This window comes from Cyprinodon variegatus, unplaced genomic scaffold (assembly GCF_000732505.1).
Source record: "Cyprinodon variegatus isolate N-32 unplaced genomic scaffold, C_variegatus-1.0 Scaffold773, whole genome shotgun sequence".
In the NCBI taxonomy this organism is placed as follows: Eukaryota; Metazoa; Chordata; class Actinopteri; order Cyprinodontiformes; family Cyprinodontidae; genus Cyprinodon; species Cyprinodon variegatus.
Genome location: NW_015151226.1, coordinates 117,258 through 134,206, shown reverse-complemented (window position 1 = coordinate 134,206; position 16,949 = coordinate 117,258). Strand labels below are relative to the sequence as shown.

General features: G+C 37.7%; 1 protein-coding gene across 7 annotated transcripts in view; it reads left to right on the top strand.

Moving 5' to 3' along the window:
• Positions 1-16,949, top strand: part of LOC107098387 (protein unc-13 homolog A-like) — a 60,598-nt gene that overhangs the window by 12,915 nt on the left and 30,734 nt on the right. For 4 of the 7 annotated variants that reach the window (XM_015396050.1, XM_015396048.1, XM_015396049.1 and 1 more), the window contains exons 9-23: positions 141-336; positions 4,213-5,016; positions 5,942-6,035; positions 8,557-8,603; positions 8,749-8,827; positions 11,625-11,630; positions 12,265-12,339; positions 12,430-12,649; positions 13,457-13,684; positions 13,937-14,078; positions 14,306-14,475; positions 14,601-14,716; positions 16,169-16,332; positions 16,415-16,568; positions 16,751-16,819. In XM_015396050.1, coding sequence (XP_015251536.1) covers positions 141-336; positions 4,213-5,016; positions 5,942-6,035; positions 8,557-8,603; positions 8,749-8,827; positions 11,625-11,630; positions 12,265-12,339; positions 12,430-12,649; positions 13,457-13,684; positions 13,937-14,078; positions 14,306-14,475; positions 14,601-14,716; positions 16,169-16,332; positions 16,415-16,568; positions 16,751-16,819 — 2,564 coding nt within the window. Of the gene's footprint in view, positions 1-140; positions 337-1,881; positions 2,002-4,212; positions 5,017-5,941; positions 6,036-8,556; positions 8,604-8,748; positions 8,828-11,624; positions 11,631-12,264; positions 12,340-12,429; positions 12,650-13,456; positions 13,685-13,936; positions 14,079-14,305; positions 14,476-14,600; positions 14,717-16,168; positions 16,333-16,414; positions 16,569-16,750; positions 16,820-16,949 lie in introns of all 7 variants that reach the window. The other 3 variants (XM_015396047.1, XM_015396045.1, XM_015396053.1) reach the window with 1 other exon arrangement.

The following is a 16,949-nucleotide window of genomic DNA, read 5'->3' as shown; positions in this document are numbered from 1 at the left end:
TTATTAGCCTACATTGACTATTAATTATCATAAGCTTTTAAAAACCTTTGCTTTCATTGATGTCATCTCTAATTAACAAAATTATTTCCAACATTTCTTTAAGTCTCACATCCCCTCTCTGTCTTGTCTGCTGTAAACAGATGAGGACCCAGACAGTGCTGTCGATGACAGGGACAGCGACTACCGCAGCGAGACCAGTAACAGCATCCCGCCTCCCTTCTACACCACCTCCCAGCCCAACGCTTCCATGCACCAGTACCCCATGCGGAATCAACACTACAGACACTCCTACAGCGATGACATCCATGATCTGGACTACGATCTCAGAACCATGAGGTAACAGGCATGCTAAAAATGCTCTTTCATTCTGCTAAATTCAGCCGAATATATATTTCTGGAGTCTAATTGATGATGTGTGGGGGTGGTCATGTTTATTTTTTGTTTTAAGTTTGTTTTTTTTTCACAGCAGAAGAATGAAAAACCCCAAAAGATTTTTAAGTTATATAAGTTTAATCAACAAATCCCCTTGGACGTCTGAGACCACCCAGCTGGTGTGGCCTTGTTTTGTTTGGATGTTGTACATGGTAACATCTCCCACTGTGCTCTCCTCTTCCAGACAACAACCCTGGCCTCAGTTTATACAAGCATACTGAGACTCAGAGTTCTTGTATACAGGTCATGTATGAATGTCCACCTGCATCTTTTGTATGCATGTGTGGAAGCTTGAAACCCCATGTGATTTTTCTCCACAGAACAACAGAGAATTAAAGCTTAAGTACTTCTCAGAAAATCTTAAATCTACCTTAGATTTTCAGTTTTTGCAAGGAGTTTGGTGGGAAAGTAAATGTTCAAGTGCAATGTTTTTTTTTTTTAGAATATTTAGGGATTGGTTCACTGCTGCAAAAATATTTCTTTCTGTTATAGATTTCTACTAATAGCATCTCAAAGGAGTTGGCGTATACATTTCGATTGTCTTAGGCAATAGATATACATGTTATAAATGTGTGATATATGTTTATTTATTTTGATGCAACAGACCAACACAGTATAATCATAAAGAGGAAACACAATAAACCATTTTTGCATGTTGAGATATGAAGTTTTGTTTTGTTTTAAGCCCTATTTGCTTTGATGCGCCCAAATAAAAGCCTGCTGACATCAGTGAAATATTAGCAAAGATGTTGGCTTGCATGCATATTAGGTTCCAACTTTTTATATAATGTTAAAAACATAGTTTTTATATTAAAGAGCAGATTGTTTAGACTATAAATGAGTCAGTATTGCAGTCCTTAATTAATGTGTTTTATAAAAACACTGATTTATTTATTTTTTATTCATAAAACCTCTTGTAAGCCATAAATCCTGTACATTTTATTCAAGATAATACATCATCCTATGGTGGTCATAGCCTAATATCCATAAACAAATATGGAAATCTATGATTTTAACAAGACATTAGAACAATTGAGTTTTTTTTATATACTTTGTACAATGTTTATATCTTTTAAATCCTAACCATAAAGATAGAAGCTTAATTTTGCCTCACAAGTTAGTTTATTTTTATTAGATCTCTTATTAGGTAGAAGAGGGGAAAAAAGTGTAATAAAATACTTGAAATTTACCCAACTGATCTGAACTGTGATTTAGGGGTGTGGAATCACTAATGGTGCTCACCAGGACTAAGATAACACAGAGCAAAGCTTATCAGGTGGCCATCTGATCATTGCTCTTTAAATTAAAGCTGTGAACCAGTCCTTAACCAGGCAGGTCAGAGGATCAGAATAGTTAGAACTTTTTATGAATTATCTGCACTGAGCTCTACTGATGCTCCTTTTCCACCTCTCCACTCCTCCCCACCTCCCTTCCTACTCCTCCTGCCAGACGCTATGATAGTTTAGATTCTGCCACCAACGGGCGCAGCGATATCGACTCAGGCTCGGGGTCGAGCCGGCGCACCAGTCGTCAGTATTCTCTAGACAGTAGGCACTCTCTGTCCGATAGGTGGGTCTCTGTGCCTCCTCTGCAATATCCTCCTCTTCCTTATCCTGCTCCGGCCTGTGACACCGTCTCGCTGTGACGTCAGTGATGGACTTGTCCCGTCCTCCTCGCTCGATGTGCTTGCATGCATGTGCTCTTATCCTATCTTTGTATATGTATATATATATCTATATATATAGTTTTCTAGAAGACTATTCTCTCTTCATCTGTCTTTATTATGTTTTTGGGGGAAAATGGTAGTTCTCAGATCAAACCATTGGTGCGTTCTGTTTATTGCTAGAAAACCTTTGCAGCCTTTGTTTTTGTGTGTGTGTGTGTGTGTGTGTGTGTGTGTGTGTGTGTGTGTGTGTNTTGCTAGAAAACCTTTGCAGCCTTTGTTTTTGTGTGTGTGTGTGTGTGTGTGTGTGTGTGTGTGTGTGTGTGTGTGTATGTGTGTGTGTGTGTGTGTGTGTGTGGGAAGGGGATGAATGATTGACAGGATGTGTGTACATGTCTGATTTTTCATAACAATTGGGGGGAGATGGATTAATTGTTAGCTGGAGTTGTTGGGACCGCCTGTAAGAGTCTGTGCGCATCTGTTGTCATGACAGCTTGTTATTACAGCCTCACCCTGTATGTGAGACTTGAGGAAGGGCCCTGTCTTGTGCTGGGTGTTCCACACTTGGTAATTATACGCATTTAAATCCCACTTGCTAGACAGTAAAAGGCTGTATTTCCAATAATGGTGCCTTAACAAAGAAGCTAAAGTAAGTTAGTTTTATTTTCTTCCTTCAGTTTGTAGACTGATCTTCTCTCAAAAAAGAAGAGGTCAGATGTGTATTTAGACTGAAGTAATATGCAGAATGTGTCACTATCTGAGTCATTCTTTGTCGGATAAAGATTTTTGATATAAAAAAAGGAGTGCTGCTGTTGTTGTTTCAGTGTCCATTCATCCATACTGGCGTGCACTCCCTCCAGCTCAAAGCCCAAAAGCCTTAATATAGTTTTCTCCATTACTGATCCTGCTCTGTGCTTTATCGAACTAACACCACTGTGGTCAATATAGATGAAACAGTCAAATGTGAGTTTATGCTCCAATTTGTTTAAGAAGACCTTGTCCTGCATTTCTGCAAACTATCTCTGACTCATCTTTCCCTGTGAGTAACAGCTCTGTCCCTTTTTCTAAATATATATATATAATTCACCATTTTATCTACAAAAGAAAAATAAATTCTCCCTTTAACGTCTAGTTGACCCTTTATTCTGCAGAGATGTGTTACTATAGTGTTGCATTCAGGTGTGGATTGGTACGTAGAATTATTCCATTTTAACTACTGTTTGAATTAACATTTTTAAAAACATTCCTCTTTTTCTAAAACACACATCTTTCTGTGAAAAAGATGCATAACTAACCAAAAGCCTCTTGAACTCACATTTTGTCTGTTTACAACCACAACCTTCAATGTATTCTGCCACGATTATACATGACAGACCAAAAGTAAGTTGTGCTTGATAGAGAATTTGAAGTAAATTCTACCTTTGATTTTATTAAAAATAAAGATCTGAAAAGGTTGGTATACATATGCATTGTCTCCATTGATACATCTAAATAAAATCCAGGATAACTAATTGCTCCAAAAGGTTACCACATCAGTGAATTTAGTATGCCTCTGCACAGTCTAATCGGTAAAAACCCTACAGATCTGGGAAAGCATCAGCATTTTGTGAGGGAAACATGAAAGAATAAATGTGATGATGAAGATTAAGGAACACAGCAGACAGATCTGGGATGAAATTATAGAGGATTTTAAAGCAGTATCATGTTATGAAACAATATTTTTAGTTTTATAAAAGGGGTATGAAACAAGGTTACTGTTTTGATGGTTTATAATAGCAGTTAAATGTAGTTCCAACCAGGATTGATGCAGTTCGATTGGATAACTTGTATGCCACCCTTATAAGATCTGCATTTGTTTAAAAAAAAAAAAGAAAAGAAAAAATTTAAGTGGCCATGAAATCTGTGGTTGCAATGTAACAAAATGTAAAAAAGTTAAAGGGGTATTAACATTTTTGTAAGCTACGCTAGTCTTTGATTAGCTGTTTCCCTCCCTGGCCCCAGCACAGACTCCTTATCTGTGACAACCTAACTAATCATGCAACTGATCCCCTGTCATTTCTATTTCAAATCTGTAGGTTGTATGTATCTAACGAGTATTTATGTCCTGCTCATTTCAGTCCCACAGACAGCCGTTATGCGTCTTCAGGCGAGCTGAGCCGAGGAAGCTCTCAGCTTAGTGAGGAGTTTCCTCCAGAGGATGGCGAAAGCTTTCAAGGTTCAGAATTCTACGACGAAAACGACTCCTACCACTCCTGCCATTCCTCCGTCAGCTACGGCAAAGAAGACTCCCCAGGTTGGGATGGGGAGGACCACCAAGGCGTCTACAGTGATGATGGAGGCTATCTCAAAGATGGAGGAGAAGAGGGTGCGCTGTATGATGAAGAGGAAGGCGACATTTACAAGGAGGGGCAGTATAACTATGAAGATGAGGCAGAGAGGCAATATGGTGATGATATGTGTCTACCAGGAGACAAACAAAGCAAAGAAAAGGAGCTAAGCTACACCCCAATGCCCTCAGGCCCTACCCCCACCCTGATGCCACCATCTGATGGCCTGTCTTCCACCAGGCCTCCTTTGGAAAAACAATCCTCCTTGCATCAGCAGAGACCTGCCCAAGATCAGACCCAGTCGTCCAGTGCAGCTCTTGAACTACCTCCAGTCTCCCAGGACAGCATGTTGCCCTTTGATGATACAAATTCCACCAAACCTTCCTTTTCTCCCTCACAGCAACACATGTCTGTCACGACAACATCCTCCCCAACAATTCCATCCCAGGTTCCACCTCAGGACACCAAGCCCCAAGAGCCAGAGCCCAAATCTGAAACCCCTGTGGAGGAACATCATCCTCCTGAACAGTCCTCAGCAGCAGAAACTCTGCAGCCTGCTCCTGAGGAGAAAACAGAAGAGGCTCCTGTTCCAAGGTAAAGTTTTTCTGGTTGTCCTACTGGAGACATAAAATGTATATGCTGTATATGGTCTTTTCCTCTGAAAATGTAAAGATACAGTTCTTCATTCTGTCAAAAGCATTTGTTCAGCTACTTTTACATGCACATGTAATTAGAAATCGATGACATCCCATTTACAACCTAAAGCCTGTAATTTTTTCATGGAGCCACTGTTTCCACAACAGGAGCTTTAACTATGATCTAAAATGGAGTTCTGTGTGTTTGCATATGTTAGGGTTTCACAGTTAGATGTTTGGTAGATCCTACACTATTTCTATTATTAAAAGTCTGAAATGCTCCTCCTTTGTCTTATTGCTTCAACATGATTTTGGAATAGGTACTGCTTTATTCTTTAACATAGTTTATGTTGCTATGAAACTTGCTTCACAGTAAAGCTGGTGTTTCAGCTGCTGAAAGACGCTGGTATGTCTGTTACTGTCAGATGGTTAAAATTTGGACAGAAGTCAATATCTTAAAGTAAATTAATGTTTTTTGGAGCGACCCTCCTAAATTCTCACCCCCTGCCCTTTTTGAAACTGTATGGACTATGTTTAAAAGTTAACCGAATAATAGTAGCATTCTGTATGGTTAAATATCTAGCTAGAATAATGAAGTGCTTCCTTAATAAGATGCCACTTGCTAAGAGACATTTATCCAAATAGTATATACATTTATTTTTGCTTGTTAGGATAACTTTGTGCATGTGTTGACTTAAAAAAAAAGACATCTTTGATAAGTTACGAAAAATTCTGAGTAGAACTGATGCTTACTTTTGTTAAATTTAAAATCTTTGCATACAGCTACCACATTATTTACATTAAGTGTTATATATGGCTTTAAATAATATTTTCTTTTTATATGTATGTTTTAGTATGTTGTTTATTCTTAATCCTTCATTCAGCTTCCCAAAGAGAGAAATCATGGAGCCGGGTCCTGCTAGAGCAAAAGCCAACTGGCTCCGCCTTTTCAGCAGAGTACGACTACAGCTGCAAGAGGTACAAACTGCTGTTTTGAAGTGTAGCATTACTATGTTTGCTTGCCTGCCTGCCAGTTTAAAGTCTGTGCTTTTGTTTGTTAACCCAATTTCCTATGTGGTTTATTCCAAAACTATTGTAAAACTATGACCCGTTGCAACGGTCATTGCATGTAAAAGGGTTTTATTTTATACATTTTAAGATTTTTCCGACTTATTTTCCATATTTTTGTTTTTTGATTGCCGCTATGCATCTTATGTGTTGCGTTAACATAGTTTGTTTACCCGTTGTATGGTTTTCGTCATTTCATTATTTTCTTTTCAGTTGTTTGCCATCCCTGTAGCGATTTGCATGTAATCCATTCTGATTACCAATGGCTGGAGAAGACTGTAAGGTGGGTGTAGCCATATAAGCCTTCTAATTTATGCTGTCTGCATTAAAAGCACTTATAGAGTGGTAGCGATTAAGTTATATTTTTTTTGTGATTCAGTTTTATTTTGAAGAAGTAAGCAGACTAATAACCTGGCTATTATTCACAGGGTATGGATAGGATTGAATCATAAGAATTATTGCATGGTTATTTTTCTGCCTAAAACACTTTATTTAGCTAATCATTTGGTACCAATTCCCAAAGCTCACCTTTATCGCCCTCATGTTTTCAGCTTTATTTGTTTCTTTTTAAAACATGATTGTCATGATTTTACTAAGATCTGACCCAAGAGCAGTAAACCAATACAGAGAGACCAAGGAAAAGGTTTAACAGGTTTATTGATGAGATAGTAAGGAATCCAGTGTTGCTCTGAACACTGCTCAGCCGGAGCTGGAAAGTGAGGGGAAGACACTGCGGTTAGATCAGGCTCAGTGGGAAATCAGATTCTCGAACTTGAAGAGGAGAAATAGATTGCTGACTTACGTTTCCAGAAAAGTGGTTGACTCTTAGACTCCAGTCTGTGTGCGGTAGATCCAGTGTTTGTCTGATACGGTGGAGGGCGGAACAGAGTTACCCAGAATGCGATTGTTTGAAGGTGAACGGAGAAGCTGACTGCCACTCAGAATTCCTGCGGCACTTGAACGGGCCATAGTGGAGATGAATCCCTTGCTCCTCTTGGAGAAAAGTAGATTCAAACCTCCAGTTTAAAACCTTAGCTCAGTTTGGAGCTCAGGTGATCCTCTCAGGGAGAGAAGGTCCAAAACATCCAGTTTGCTGGATGACTTCCTGCTGAGAGGCAAAGACAAAGAAAAAACAAGATTAAGACTCAATTTGACTAGAACTCAGTTTGGCTCAGCAAAACTCAGCTTGGCTAGAGTACACAAAACTGGCAAAAACTCTGGCGTCGAGGTAGTGGGAGTCAGCAGCTTAAGAACACTCCGTTAACGAGGTAACCATCTGCAGGTGTGTGAGGAGGCGGACCAGAAGCAGGTGCCTCCTGGTGGAGGAAGGGAGACAAACACAGAAACACAAACACACAGACAAGAGTCCTGACAATGACGTCTTAAGGTCTCAGCTTAGCCTTGGATCTCTACACCAAAGCTGTATGCAAAGTTACTAAGAAAGCCAGGATATCAATGCCTCACGATGCCAGTAGTTGAAGCTGTATTAGATGATACTGGCTAAATATAAGAAACTGTTTCTGTGTCATCTACATTCCTTTAAAGATGGGCAATTCTAGTACATCTGATTTAAGATTTTCTCAGATTGTTGTACAGATGTGTGAAGGGCCTAAATGAAGTAATCCTCCATTCAGCTAGTCCATGTGTGATATTGTCTTCATTGGAGCATTCTCACAATGGCATTTTAAAGTTAATCAAACCCCATTGCACAAAGGTAATGATTGATTTTATATCGTTTTATTTTCAGTTACTTTTCCAAACTGTTGATGGAGAAACTTCAAATGCAAATTGGGATATTTTCCCAAGATGCACTACAGCATATAGTACTATGCATGGACCAGTTTGAGACATCATATAAAAATCTTGAGTAAACATACTATCATTGTATCTTTATATTAGAAGAAAATAAAAAAAGTTCAACATGCTCTAATTGCTTTTATTTAAAACAGAAACAATAATTTAATTACATTTATAATTATGATATCCATAACATGCATTGTTATATACATAGTTGAAGCAAAAAGACTGTGCAGACACCTACTAAATTCAACAATAATTTGCATTACTTACAGCTTTTAAATGTTGCTTTAACAATTTCTTTTAGCCAGCTGACTGGCAGTCCACAGAACTTGTGGAGAAGCACTGCGTTAGTCTAGTCAGTGCTCCATACTGCTAGAGAAAACTCCTGCCCTTTCTCATCAAAATGACTATAAAGTGTAACAAACAGTTTAAATAAAATGTTTACAGATGTTTATCTAGAATATGACAAAAGCTTTGCTTTTGGACACTAATAAAAGCCATTTAGCTATATACCTCCTATTGATTTTTGTTGACAATAGGAAGCCGAAATTAGAATTTTCCCTCATGCTATCATGTGAACAAACTTTGACTCTTCTCGCTATTTTTAATTCCTCCCTCTGTTTCTCCACAGGCCCGAGGAGAACATGTTGGGATTGCCTCCCTGCTTTTATCTGCAGGGTAAGGGAATAAGAAGCTCACAACATTATGGCTAAAAATCTATAGCTTTTCAAACAAATGGCAAGCCTGTTTATAATTGATGTGGTGTGTCAACATTATTGACAGCTGATATTTGAAATAAAGCTGTTTTTCTTTTTTTCTTCAGCATGGGTGGTGCCCTGTACAGCATAGACAGCATGCCAGACCTTAGAAAGAGGAAAGCAATGCCTCTGGTCAGAGATCTGGTGAGTTTCTGCACTAATCTCATCTCTGTCTTTAGACTAAGTGTCTCACGTCTACCCAGCCCATCCCTCTTTCTTGTTTTATTCCTCTTATGTGCTCTTCCTGTATGTCTAAGCTCTATGCAGCCACTTATTTGGATCCTGTAAAACGCATTTCCTGGCAGCTTAAGTCTGCCTGGCTGAGCTGCAGGGATGGCCAGGCTGTTGTCAAGACTCTCTTTATTTTTGTCCTTACAGTGTTTCTTTGTAAATTTATTGTGAACCAAGTCTTAAAACACATTAGTTCAACATTATGAGGGAATTTTGTATCAACAGGGCTTTTTTTCATATTTAGCTCTTTGAACAGATTTCAGTAACTTAAGTGTGGGCGTAGTTTCTGCTAAGCGTCTGGAAGCAGCTTCAGTCTTTTCTTCTTACTCTGTCTCAGAGTTTTAATACTTAATTTGATGCAAATTTCCTATTTGAAAGGAGAACTAAAATAACCCAGAGGCTAAAAAATCAACACCCCTACAGGTTTTCTTCATTTTCTTTAATTATTAACTGCTAAATTCTGTGTATTTTTTTTTTGGTATTTTACATGGTAGACAGAAACAGCACGTTTGCACTGCAATTCAAGTAGCAGTTTTATTTATTTATTTATTGAATGGGGGTCACCTAGCTTACACATGTAAATACTAATAATTTTACCCTTTCCTATTTGCAAAACAGTCCATGCTCTCCTCAGATTGTTAAAGTGCATCTGTTCAGCTCACTTTTCTAGTTTGACCAAATGTTGTCCATTTGATTTAGGGCTTTACATGGATATCCTAACACCAACTGTAGCACTGGCTGTATAACATTATGGTCATTAAAGATTAACTACTACCTTGGTTTTAACAAATTTAAAGTCTCCAAATGTTTTAGTTGTTGTTGTCATTTTACTTTTTTATAAGCGTTGATGGGACAAAGATTTGTGCTTAGTTCCATCAGTGTTGCCATCAACCCTGAAGAGATGATGATGTCCTCATAAAGGATCGTATCCTCACACCGATAGTACTGCACTATCCTCCATGTTCCATCATGGTAATAAAGGCTCAGGCTAACGTTCACATTTATTTTCCGCCACATTTGATTCTTTTTTCATGCAGACCCAAAGGTTAAATTTATAGGTGTGCAGTTGAACCAGACATTTCCCATAATGATGAACTACTTAGTTAGACTTAGACTTAGACATTACTTTATTGATCCCTTGGGAAGACTCCCTCCGGAAATTGAGGTTACCAGCAGCTTACAGGGCAGAGAAATATGAAGTTAAATTAAGTTAAAATTAAGCAAAAACAATACACATACAAATACAAAAATACACATACAAAAAATAATACAGATTAATTTTAGTGTATATAATAGGAGTTGTGTGTATGTAATATAGGAGTTTGGCGGATAGATTGACCAGTAATATGGTTTGCACTTGCACTGTGTGGTTTGTCCTGATAAATATGGAGTTCACATTTTACAGAAAAAATACAAGTGTTGCTACTCCTTCCCTCTGTCCTGTGTCGCCTCCTCGCCCCCAGTGAGGCGTTGTACAATCTGATGTTGTACAGTTGTATAGTCATTAGTTCATCATTATGAACTTATTAGTTCATGATGACAAATATAGAGGGTACTTTTCCGTAACTAAGTCCTGCTTTAGAGTTCTAGCATGTTTTGCTATCAGCCATCTGTCTGTAAACTGACTATTTATAGTACCCTATAAAGCATTTCGTTTTACTTAAGTAAATCTGAATACACCTCAATTTTTCATTGTATATGTCTGTAAATCGTAAAGAAAAATCTGCTATCATTGATTCTGTATATATATATATATTTATTTATTAAAAATGCGTTTCATAATTTTAGTCTGTCACATAAAACCAAAATGAAATCTGATCATAAAATAACTAAATATGGAAACATTGAAATGGTTATGAAGACCTTTACTGAGGCACATATTAACCACTATAATAAGCTTAGTGTGTCTTTTCCATGGAGTGCTGAAGGCGAAAAATTTCCAACAATGACTTTCTTAATTATTAATAACACTCAGCAATCTCAGATACAAGCAGGGTTGGCACACCTGCGTAATGTTCCCCCAACGGTCTCATTCTTACACACAAAAGCACACACTCTTTGTTTTGTGAAAGCTATTTCACTGATTAATTGGAAATGGATGAGTGCTGCCTGAATAAGCAGTAAATATTAAGTTGAGCTATTAAATAACAGCTGTGGTTGCAAAAGCTGCTTCATCAAGTGTTCCCTTACCTTCACATCTCTCCGTCTAAATGTCACAGCATCTTGCATTTTGGTAACTAAATTAGTAAAAATTAGATATCTGAGTGCAAATGAATACAGAGCAGAAAGATCACTCTAACACCTTATTAGCATATTGTGCTAAAGTTTAGAACAGGTTTAACAAACACGTGTGACATCCCAGTTGATGAGAGGAGCACCATCATTGTATGCACAACTTATACATTGGAATAGAGCCACAATGAAGAAGATATCAAATAAAAAGAAAACTGAACTTCTGTTGGTAGAAAAGATATGTAAACAGGCTCTAGAAAGAAATATTTTTGCTCTGAGCACACTAATGTACTTTTAGCAAAACATTGGGTTAATGGAAATGAATTCACAATCAAAACGTCCAATTAAATGTAATTGCTCCCTCTACTACAATAAACACTGCTTCACTTGTTTCACTTTTGTATTAATCCCTTCTTTTCCTGCTGTTTCTAATGTTGACTCTTTCCTCCTTCTCTTCTCTTCTTTTCCTGAACTTCAGGCAATGGTGAGTATTTTCATTTCATTAGTGTACTTTTGCAATTTGACAAGCGACTTGAAGTTAAAATAATGACATGTAACTCAGCTGATATCAAATTTAGCTGGCTGGCCTGACAGATGACAGAAGAGAAAGATTATAGTACGGTATATATATATATATATATATATATATAAAATTAACAATGACTCACTTGCTTCCATTAGATTGATCTGTCTATACAAGTATGTACAGAAGTAGAGCTCTGGCACATTTTTGTCTACATTTCACATCACTTAATATACAAGATTAATGGCTTTACTCACCCTAAAAATACACATTGTTTTAATTTGATCTAAATTGTGTTGAAGAAAATTTCGTATCTGCCTACTAACACTGTGCCACCTATTGGAAATGTCTGAGTTTTTGTCTTTTAAAATAAATTGTTTTTATTTGCCAAAATGAACTAATTAATACTGTTTTTAAGTCGTATAACAATGTGCCATTTAATGCTAATTTATGTCTAGAGATAGGCATTTACATTTAATTGGAAAAATGAAGTAACTTTCTCTAAGATATACTATTTTAGGGAATAGGTATCTTAATGTAATTCAATAATAAACCCTTTCATTTGTGAGCTTAAGTAACTTTTGCTGTCCTCCAGTCTCTGGTCCAGAACTCCAGAAAAGCTGGGATTACTTCAGCCCTGACGTCCAGCACCCTGCATAACGAAGAGCTGGTCTGTTTTCACTTTGCTCAAACACAACTCATCCTGAGTGAGAAGCATCAATGCACCACCCTTCAGTAACCTTTTCCATTTGTTCTGCAGAAGAGTCATGTCTATAAGAAGACCCTACAGGCCCTCATCTATCCGATCTCTTGCACCACCCCACACAATTTTGAAGTGTGGACAGCCACCACTCCCACTTACTGCTACGAGTGTGAAGGACTGCTGTGGGGTATCGCTCGCCAAGGCATGCGCTGCACTGAGTGTGGAGTCAAATGCCATGAAAAGTGCCAGGACCTGCTCAATGCTGACTGTCTACAAAGTAAGAGAAGTGCTATAGTGCTTTAATTTCCTCATCTCAAAATGCCTTTTGATAATGTATTTTAATTTAGTCAAATTAGTTACAGATTAATGGCAGTGAATGTTATATTTTGGCCTGTAGTTTTAATTTAGACTAAGAACTGAGCCAAGAAAATACTAAAAAAGCCCAGAATAATATCACCTTCTTGCCAATGATGAATGTATGTAAACATTTGTTTGGATTTCTCTGGAAAAATTAGACATTAAACTGAAATCTATGCATTGATTTTGCTGAAATTATGCAGTGTTTGGTGGGAGAAATAATGTGTACAATGCAGTTTCACTGACTGAATGTTTTGTATCTAAAGACAGAAAAACATGCAGTTTATTTATTACTTCTATCTTCAATATTCAAAGCCAAGCATGGAGTCATTCTCCTCCTTCTTCCTTTCTATTCCTTTTTTTGACTGTGTCTGTGTGTGGGAAGTAGGGTGTGTGTTCAGTGTGTGAAAGATATTAAAAGTAGTTTGTCTTTTGTTGTCTTTAGGCTCTCTCTTTTTCATTTGTTTTTGCTCAGCATTTCATTGGTTTGAGCTCAGTTTAAAATTAAATTCATAAAAAAAGATAATAGTTTTTCTTATTAACATACATAAACGTCGTTTTATTCCTGAATTAAAATATGTTGAAAATTTATTTTCTTGATATTGTAGAAGTCATCTTTCAATGATTTTATTGTATAATCTATCAAAGTTGTACAACCAAATTGAACCAAATTTATTTTATTTATTATTTCTAACCCCTTATCTAATTCTGATTTCTCTGTGACCAGGAGCCGCAGAGAAGAGCTCCAAACACGGCGCAGAGGACAGAACCCAGAACATCATAATGGTTCTTAAAGATCGAATGAAGATCCGCGAGAGGAACAAACCAGAGATCTTTGAACTCATACAAGAAGTGTTTGCTGTCCCCAAGTCAACCCATGTCACCCACATGAAGCAGATCAAGCAGAGCGTTCTGGACGGCACCTCCAAATGGTCCGCCAAGATCTGCATCACAGGTGAGGGGGGGGCCACTTACAGCTCAGCACGGGTCCTGTGAAGTGAGCCGATCAATATGGTCAGCATCAATGTCAGAGGAGGAGAAGCATGTCAGGTGTTTGGGTCTATAAAAAGAGACAAACGGCCATCCGTGTGCGAGGAACACTGGTGCCGTTTATGGTTTAGTGGAGCAGAAAGTCATCTGCGGCTGCCATTTACACCTAAGCAAACACAGCTAAGATGCCAGACTTTTTTTCTTGTCTTTTGTTCAGTGTTGTGTGCTCAGGGTCTCCAAGCCAAGGATAAAACTGGTTCTAGTGATCCATATGTAACCGTCCAGGTGGGAAAGACCAAAAAAAGGACCAAAACTATTTACGGCAACCTCAATCCTGTCTGGGAGGAAACATTTAATTTGTGAGTCCAAAATATTTCTCTAAAAATGTTAAAAATGTGTAGCTTTTGTAGGAGAAAATATTTAGTGGTAGTTCATTCAGAATCTCGTCTACAATAATCTTTAAAAGGCAGCAAATTGTTTATTTCATTAAACATGAAATGCATAAAGGCTTATTCTTTCTCTTGAAATCATTTAGCTGGAGTCATTTTTGGAATCTGTGCTTTATTCTCTTGTCTTGCCTTTGCAGCGAATGCCACAACTCCTCAGATCGCATTAAGGTGCGGGTGTGGGATGAAGACGATGACATTAAGTCTCGTGTGAAGCAGAAGTTCAAGAGAGAGTCTGACGACTTCCTTGGTCAGACAATCATCGAGGTTCGGACTCTTAGCGGAGAGATGGACGTCTGGTATAATCTTGGTATGCTTTTTTTGTTCAGCTGGCACTCTTCGACACTCAACACTTATCTACAGGTTCATTATGATAAACTGATTTGAGGATGAATTTGAGTGATGTAGCTGCCATTTGTTTTGCACACTTCACAGACAAACGTACGGACAAATCAGCCGTTTCTGGGGCTATCAGAATGCGCATTAATGTGGAGATTAAAGGAGAGGAGACAGTCGCTCCCTATCACGTACAGTACACCTGTCTGCATGAGGTAAAAACGTTAGATATTTGTTGTGTTTTTTGAATATTTTTATTCTTCCCTTGAAATTTCCACGATAAGGCTGTGTTGCTGAATCTACCTGATACCTAATGCCATCATTATTTGAATATTAGTATCCACATTTTATGCCTTTAAGTGTATGTCATCTATTAAACTGCAAATTTATTATTGAAATTTTAACAACAACTCAAACTCTAGTCCTTCTGTTCTATGAGAAAACAAATTATGTTTAAGTTATTAAAGCAAAACCACCAATATCACAATGGTATCCCGTTGCAATGGTATCCCCAAAGTAATATAATATAAATGCAAGTGTAGTAATCCTAAATTAATAATTTCCCTTTTGTAACATTTATACATTAATAGAATTGGTGATTATTGGTGCACATTGAGCAGCAAACCCTAAAGTGGGGGAGTGGCTACAGCATTAACCTGTTTCCAGCAGAGGGTCGTTTTTATGAACAGCTAATACACCATCGCCTCAAGCTCCAAGGTGCTGGTAGAGAACCCATATATATGGAGGATTTGCACATCATTACAGAATGGATGTAGTTGATCGAGTTAAGTAGCTCAGACTCCTTTAAATAAATTAAAACATATTGGAATGGACTTCGGCTGTAAGTTCTTAATAAGGTTTGTCTCCAGTCTAAAATCTTCTCAACAACTCAGGAATTACCAACACTCCAAATAGTTTGTTCATACTGGTTAAATGTTATTCTACTTTTGCCACTGTGAAAATAGCAGTTCACTTGCTAAAGGCAATCGATCATGATTAATCTTTTCAATCCTAAACTTGTTTTAGGAAAGGTAAACAAAAATAGGAAAATTATTTTATATATTGAGAGTAAAGCCTGTGTACATGAAATGGTCATGATGAAAAATAATATACCTCTCTTTATGACTGGTTCCACATTAGTGTTCTTTAATGTTTGTTTTCCTTTATGAAGTTGTACTTCTTCCAAAAAGTAAAGATAGCAGTCACTTTTATGGTTCTGTGTAGAAACACTTACTTGATTGATTGCAGAGGAGTCAAAGATTTCATTGGAGTCATTACTCGGCTCATTACTCAGCAGAACATATTAGGTGAAGCCCACTGACAGATGATCATTCTTACTGCTTCCCATAAGTGCCCATAAACTGGCTCAGAGTGTGTTTCAGTGTTCTAGCGTTTTATGGTCTGCACAACAGCTTATGCTGGCCTCATAATGTAGTTTTATGGCACTTAATGCATCATAACAGGCATAAAGGGCTTAGGGCTTGCGCTATGCTACCTTACAGTTTAATGTATATGAAACCTAATTACACAAGACGGGGAAAAATATTGAATTACTTTTCATTTATTTTGAACCTTTGTACTTTGGTATATTTTCCTTTTCTTCTCTGTTTCTTATTGTTTTTTTTTTTTTTTCTCACTTTGTTTTGTTCTTTCTGTTTTTTCTCTAGAACCTATTTCATTACGTAACAGACATCCAGAACACTGGTGTGGTGAAGATTCCCGATGCCAAAGGGGACGATGCTTGGAAAGTTTATTTTGAGGAGACTCCCCAAGAAATAGTGGATGAGTTTGCCATGCGTTATGGGGTGGAGTCCATCTACCAAGCCATGACGTAATATCTCTTTGCATAAAGAGGACGTTCTCAAAGTTGTTAGGATCAAGCGTTTTCTCATGGATTCCTTTCTTATTTGCAGCCACTTTGCGTGTTTGTCGTCTAAATACATGTGCCCCGGAGTACCTGCAGTCATGAGCACCCTGCTGGCCAACATCAACGCCTATTACGCCCACACCACCCAGGCAACCAACAACGTTTCTGCATCTGACCGCTTTGCAGCTTCAAACTTTGGAGTAAGCCACTAAAGACTGATATTTTAGATACATGTTTTATTAAAAAATAAATCATGCACCTCTAGAGTATGTTTTTTTTTTTTTTTTTTATTAAGTAGCTTAAACTTTACATCTAGATTATCCTAGAGGCATATTTCCTCTGCTCAAAGAAAATCTGTCCTCTTGTTCTGTTTAACCTACAGAAAGAACGATTCGTCAAGCTTCTAGATCAGCTGCACAACTCTTTGAGGATAGACCTCTCCATGTATCGGGTAGGCTTGCTCTTTCATGTCAGGGCACACGCTCATATTTCTCTCCAATGTCTTCTATGTGGTCTATCAGTTTGTTCTTCGATGGTTTTGTTATTTTTTTCTTATAAACACTAAAAACAGAGCCACTGTG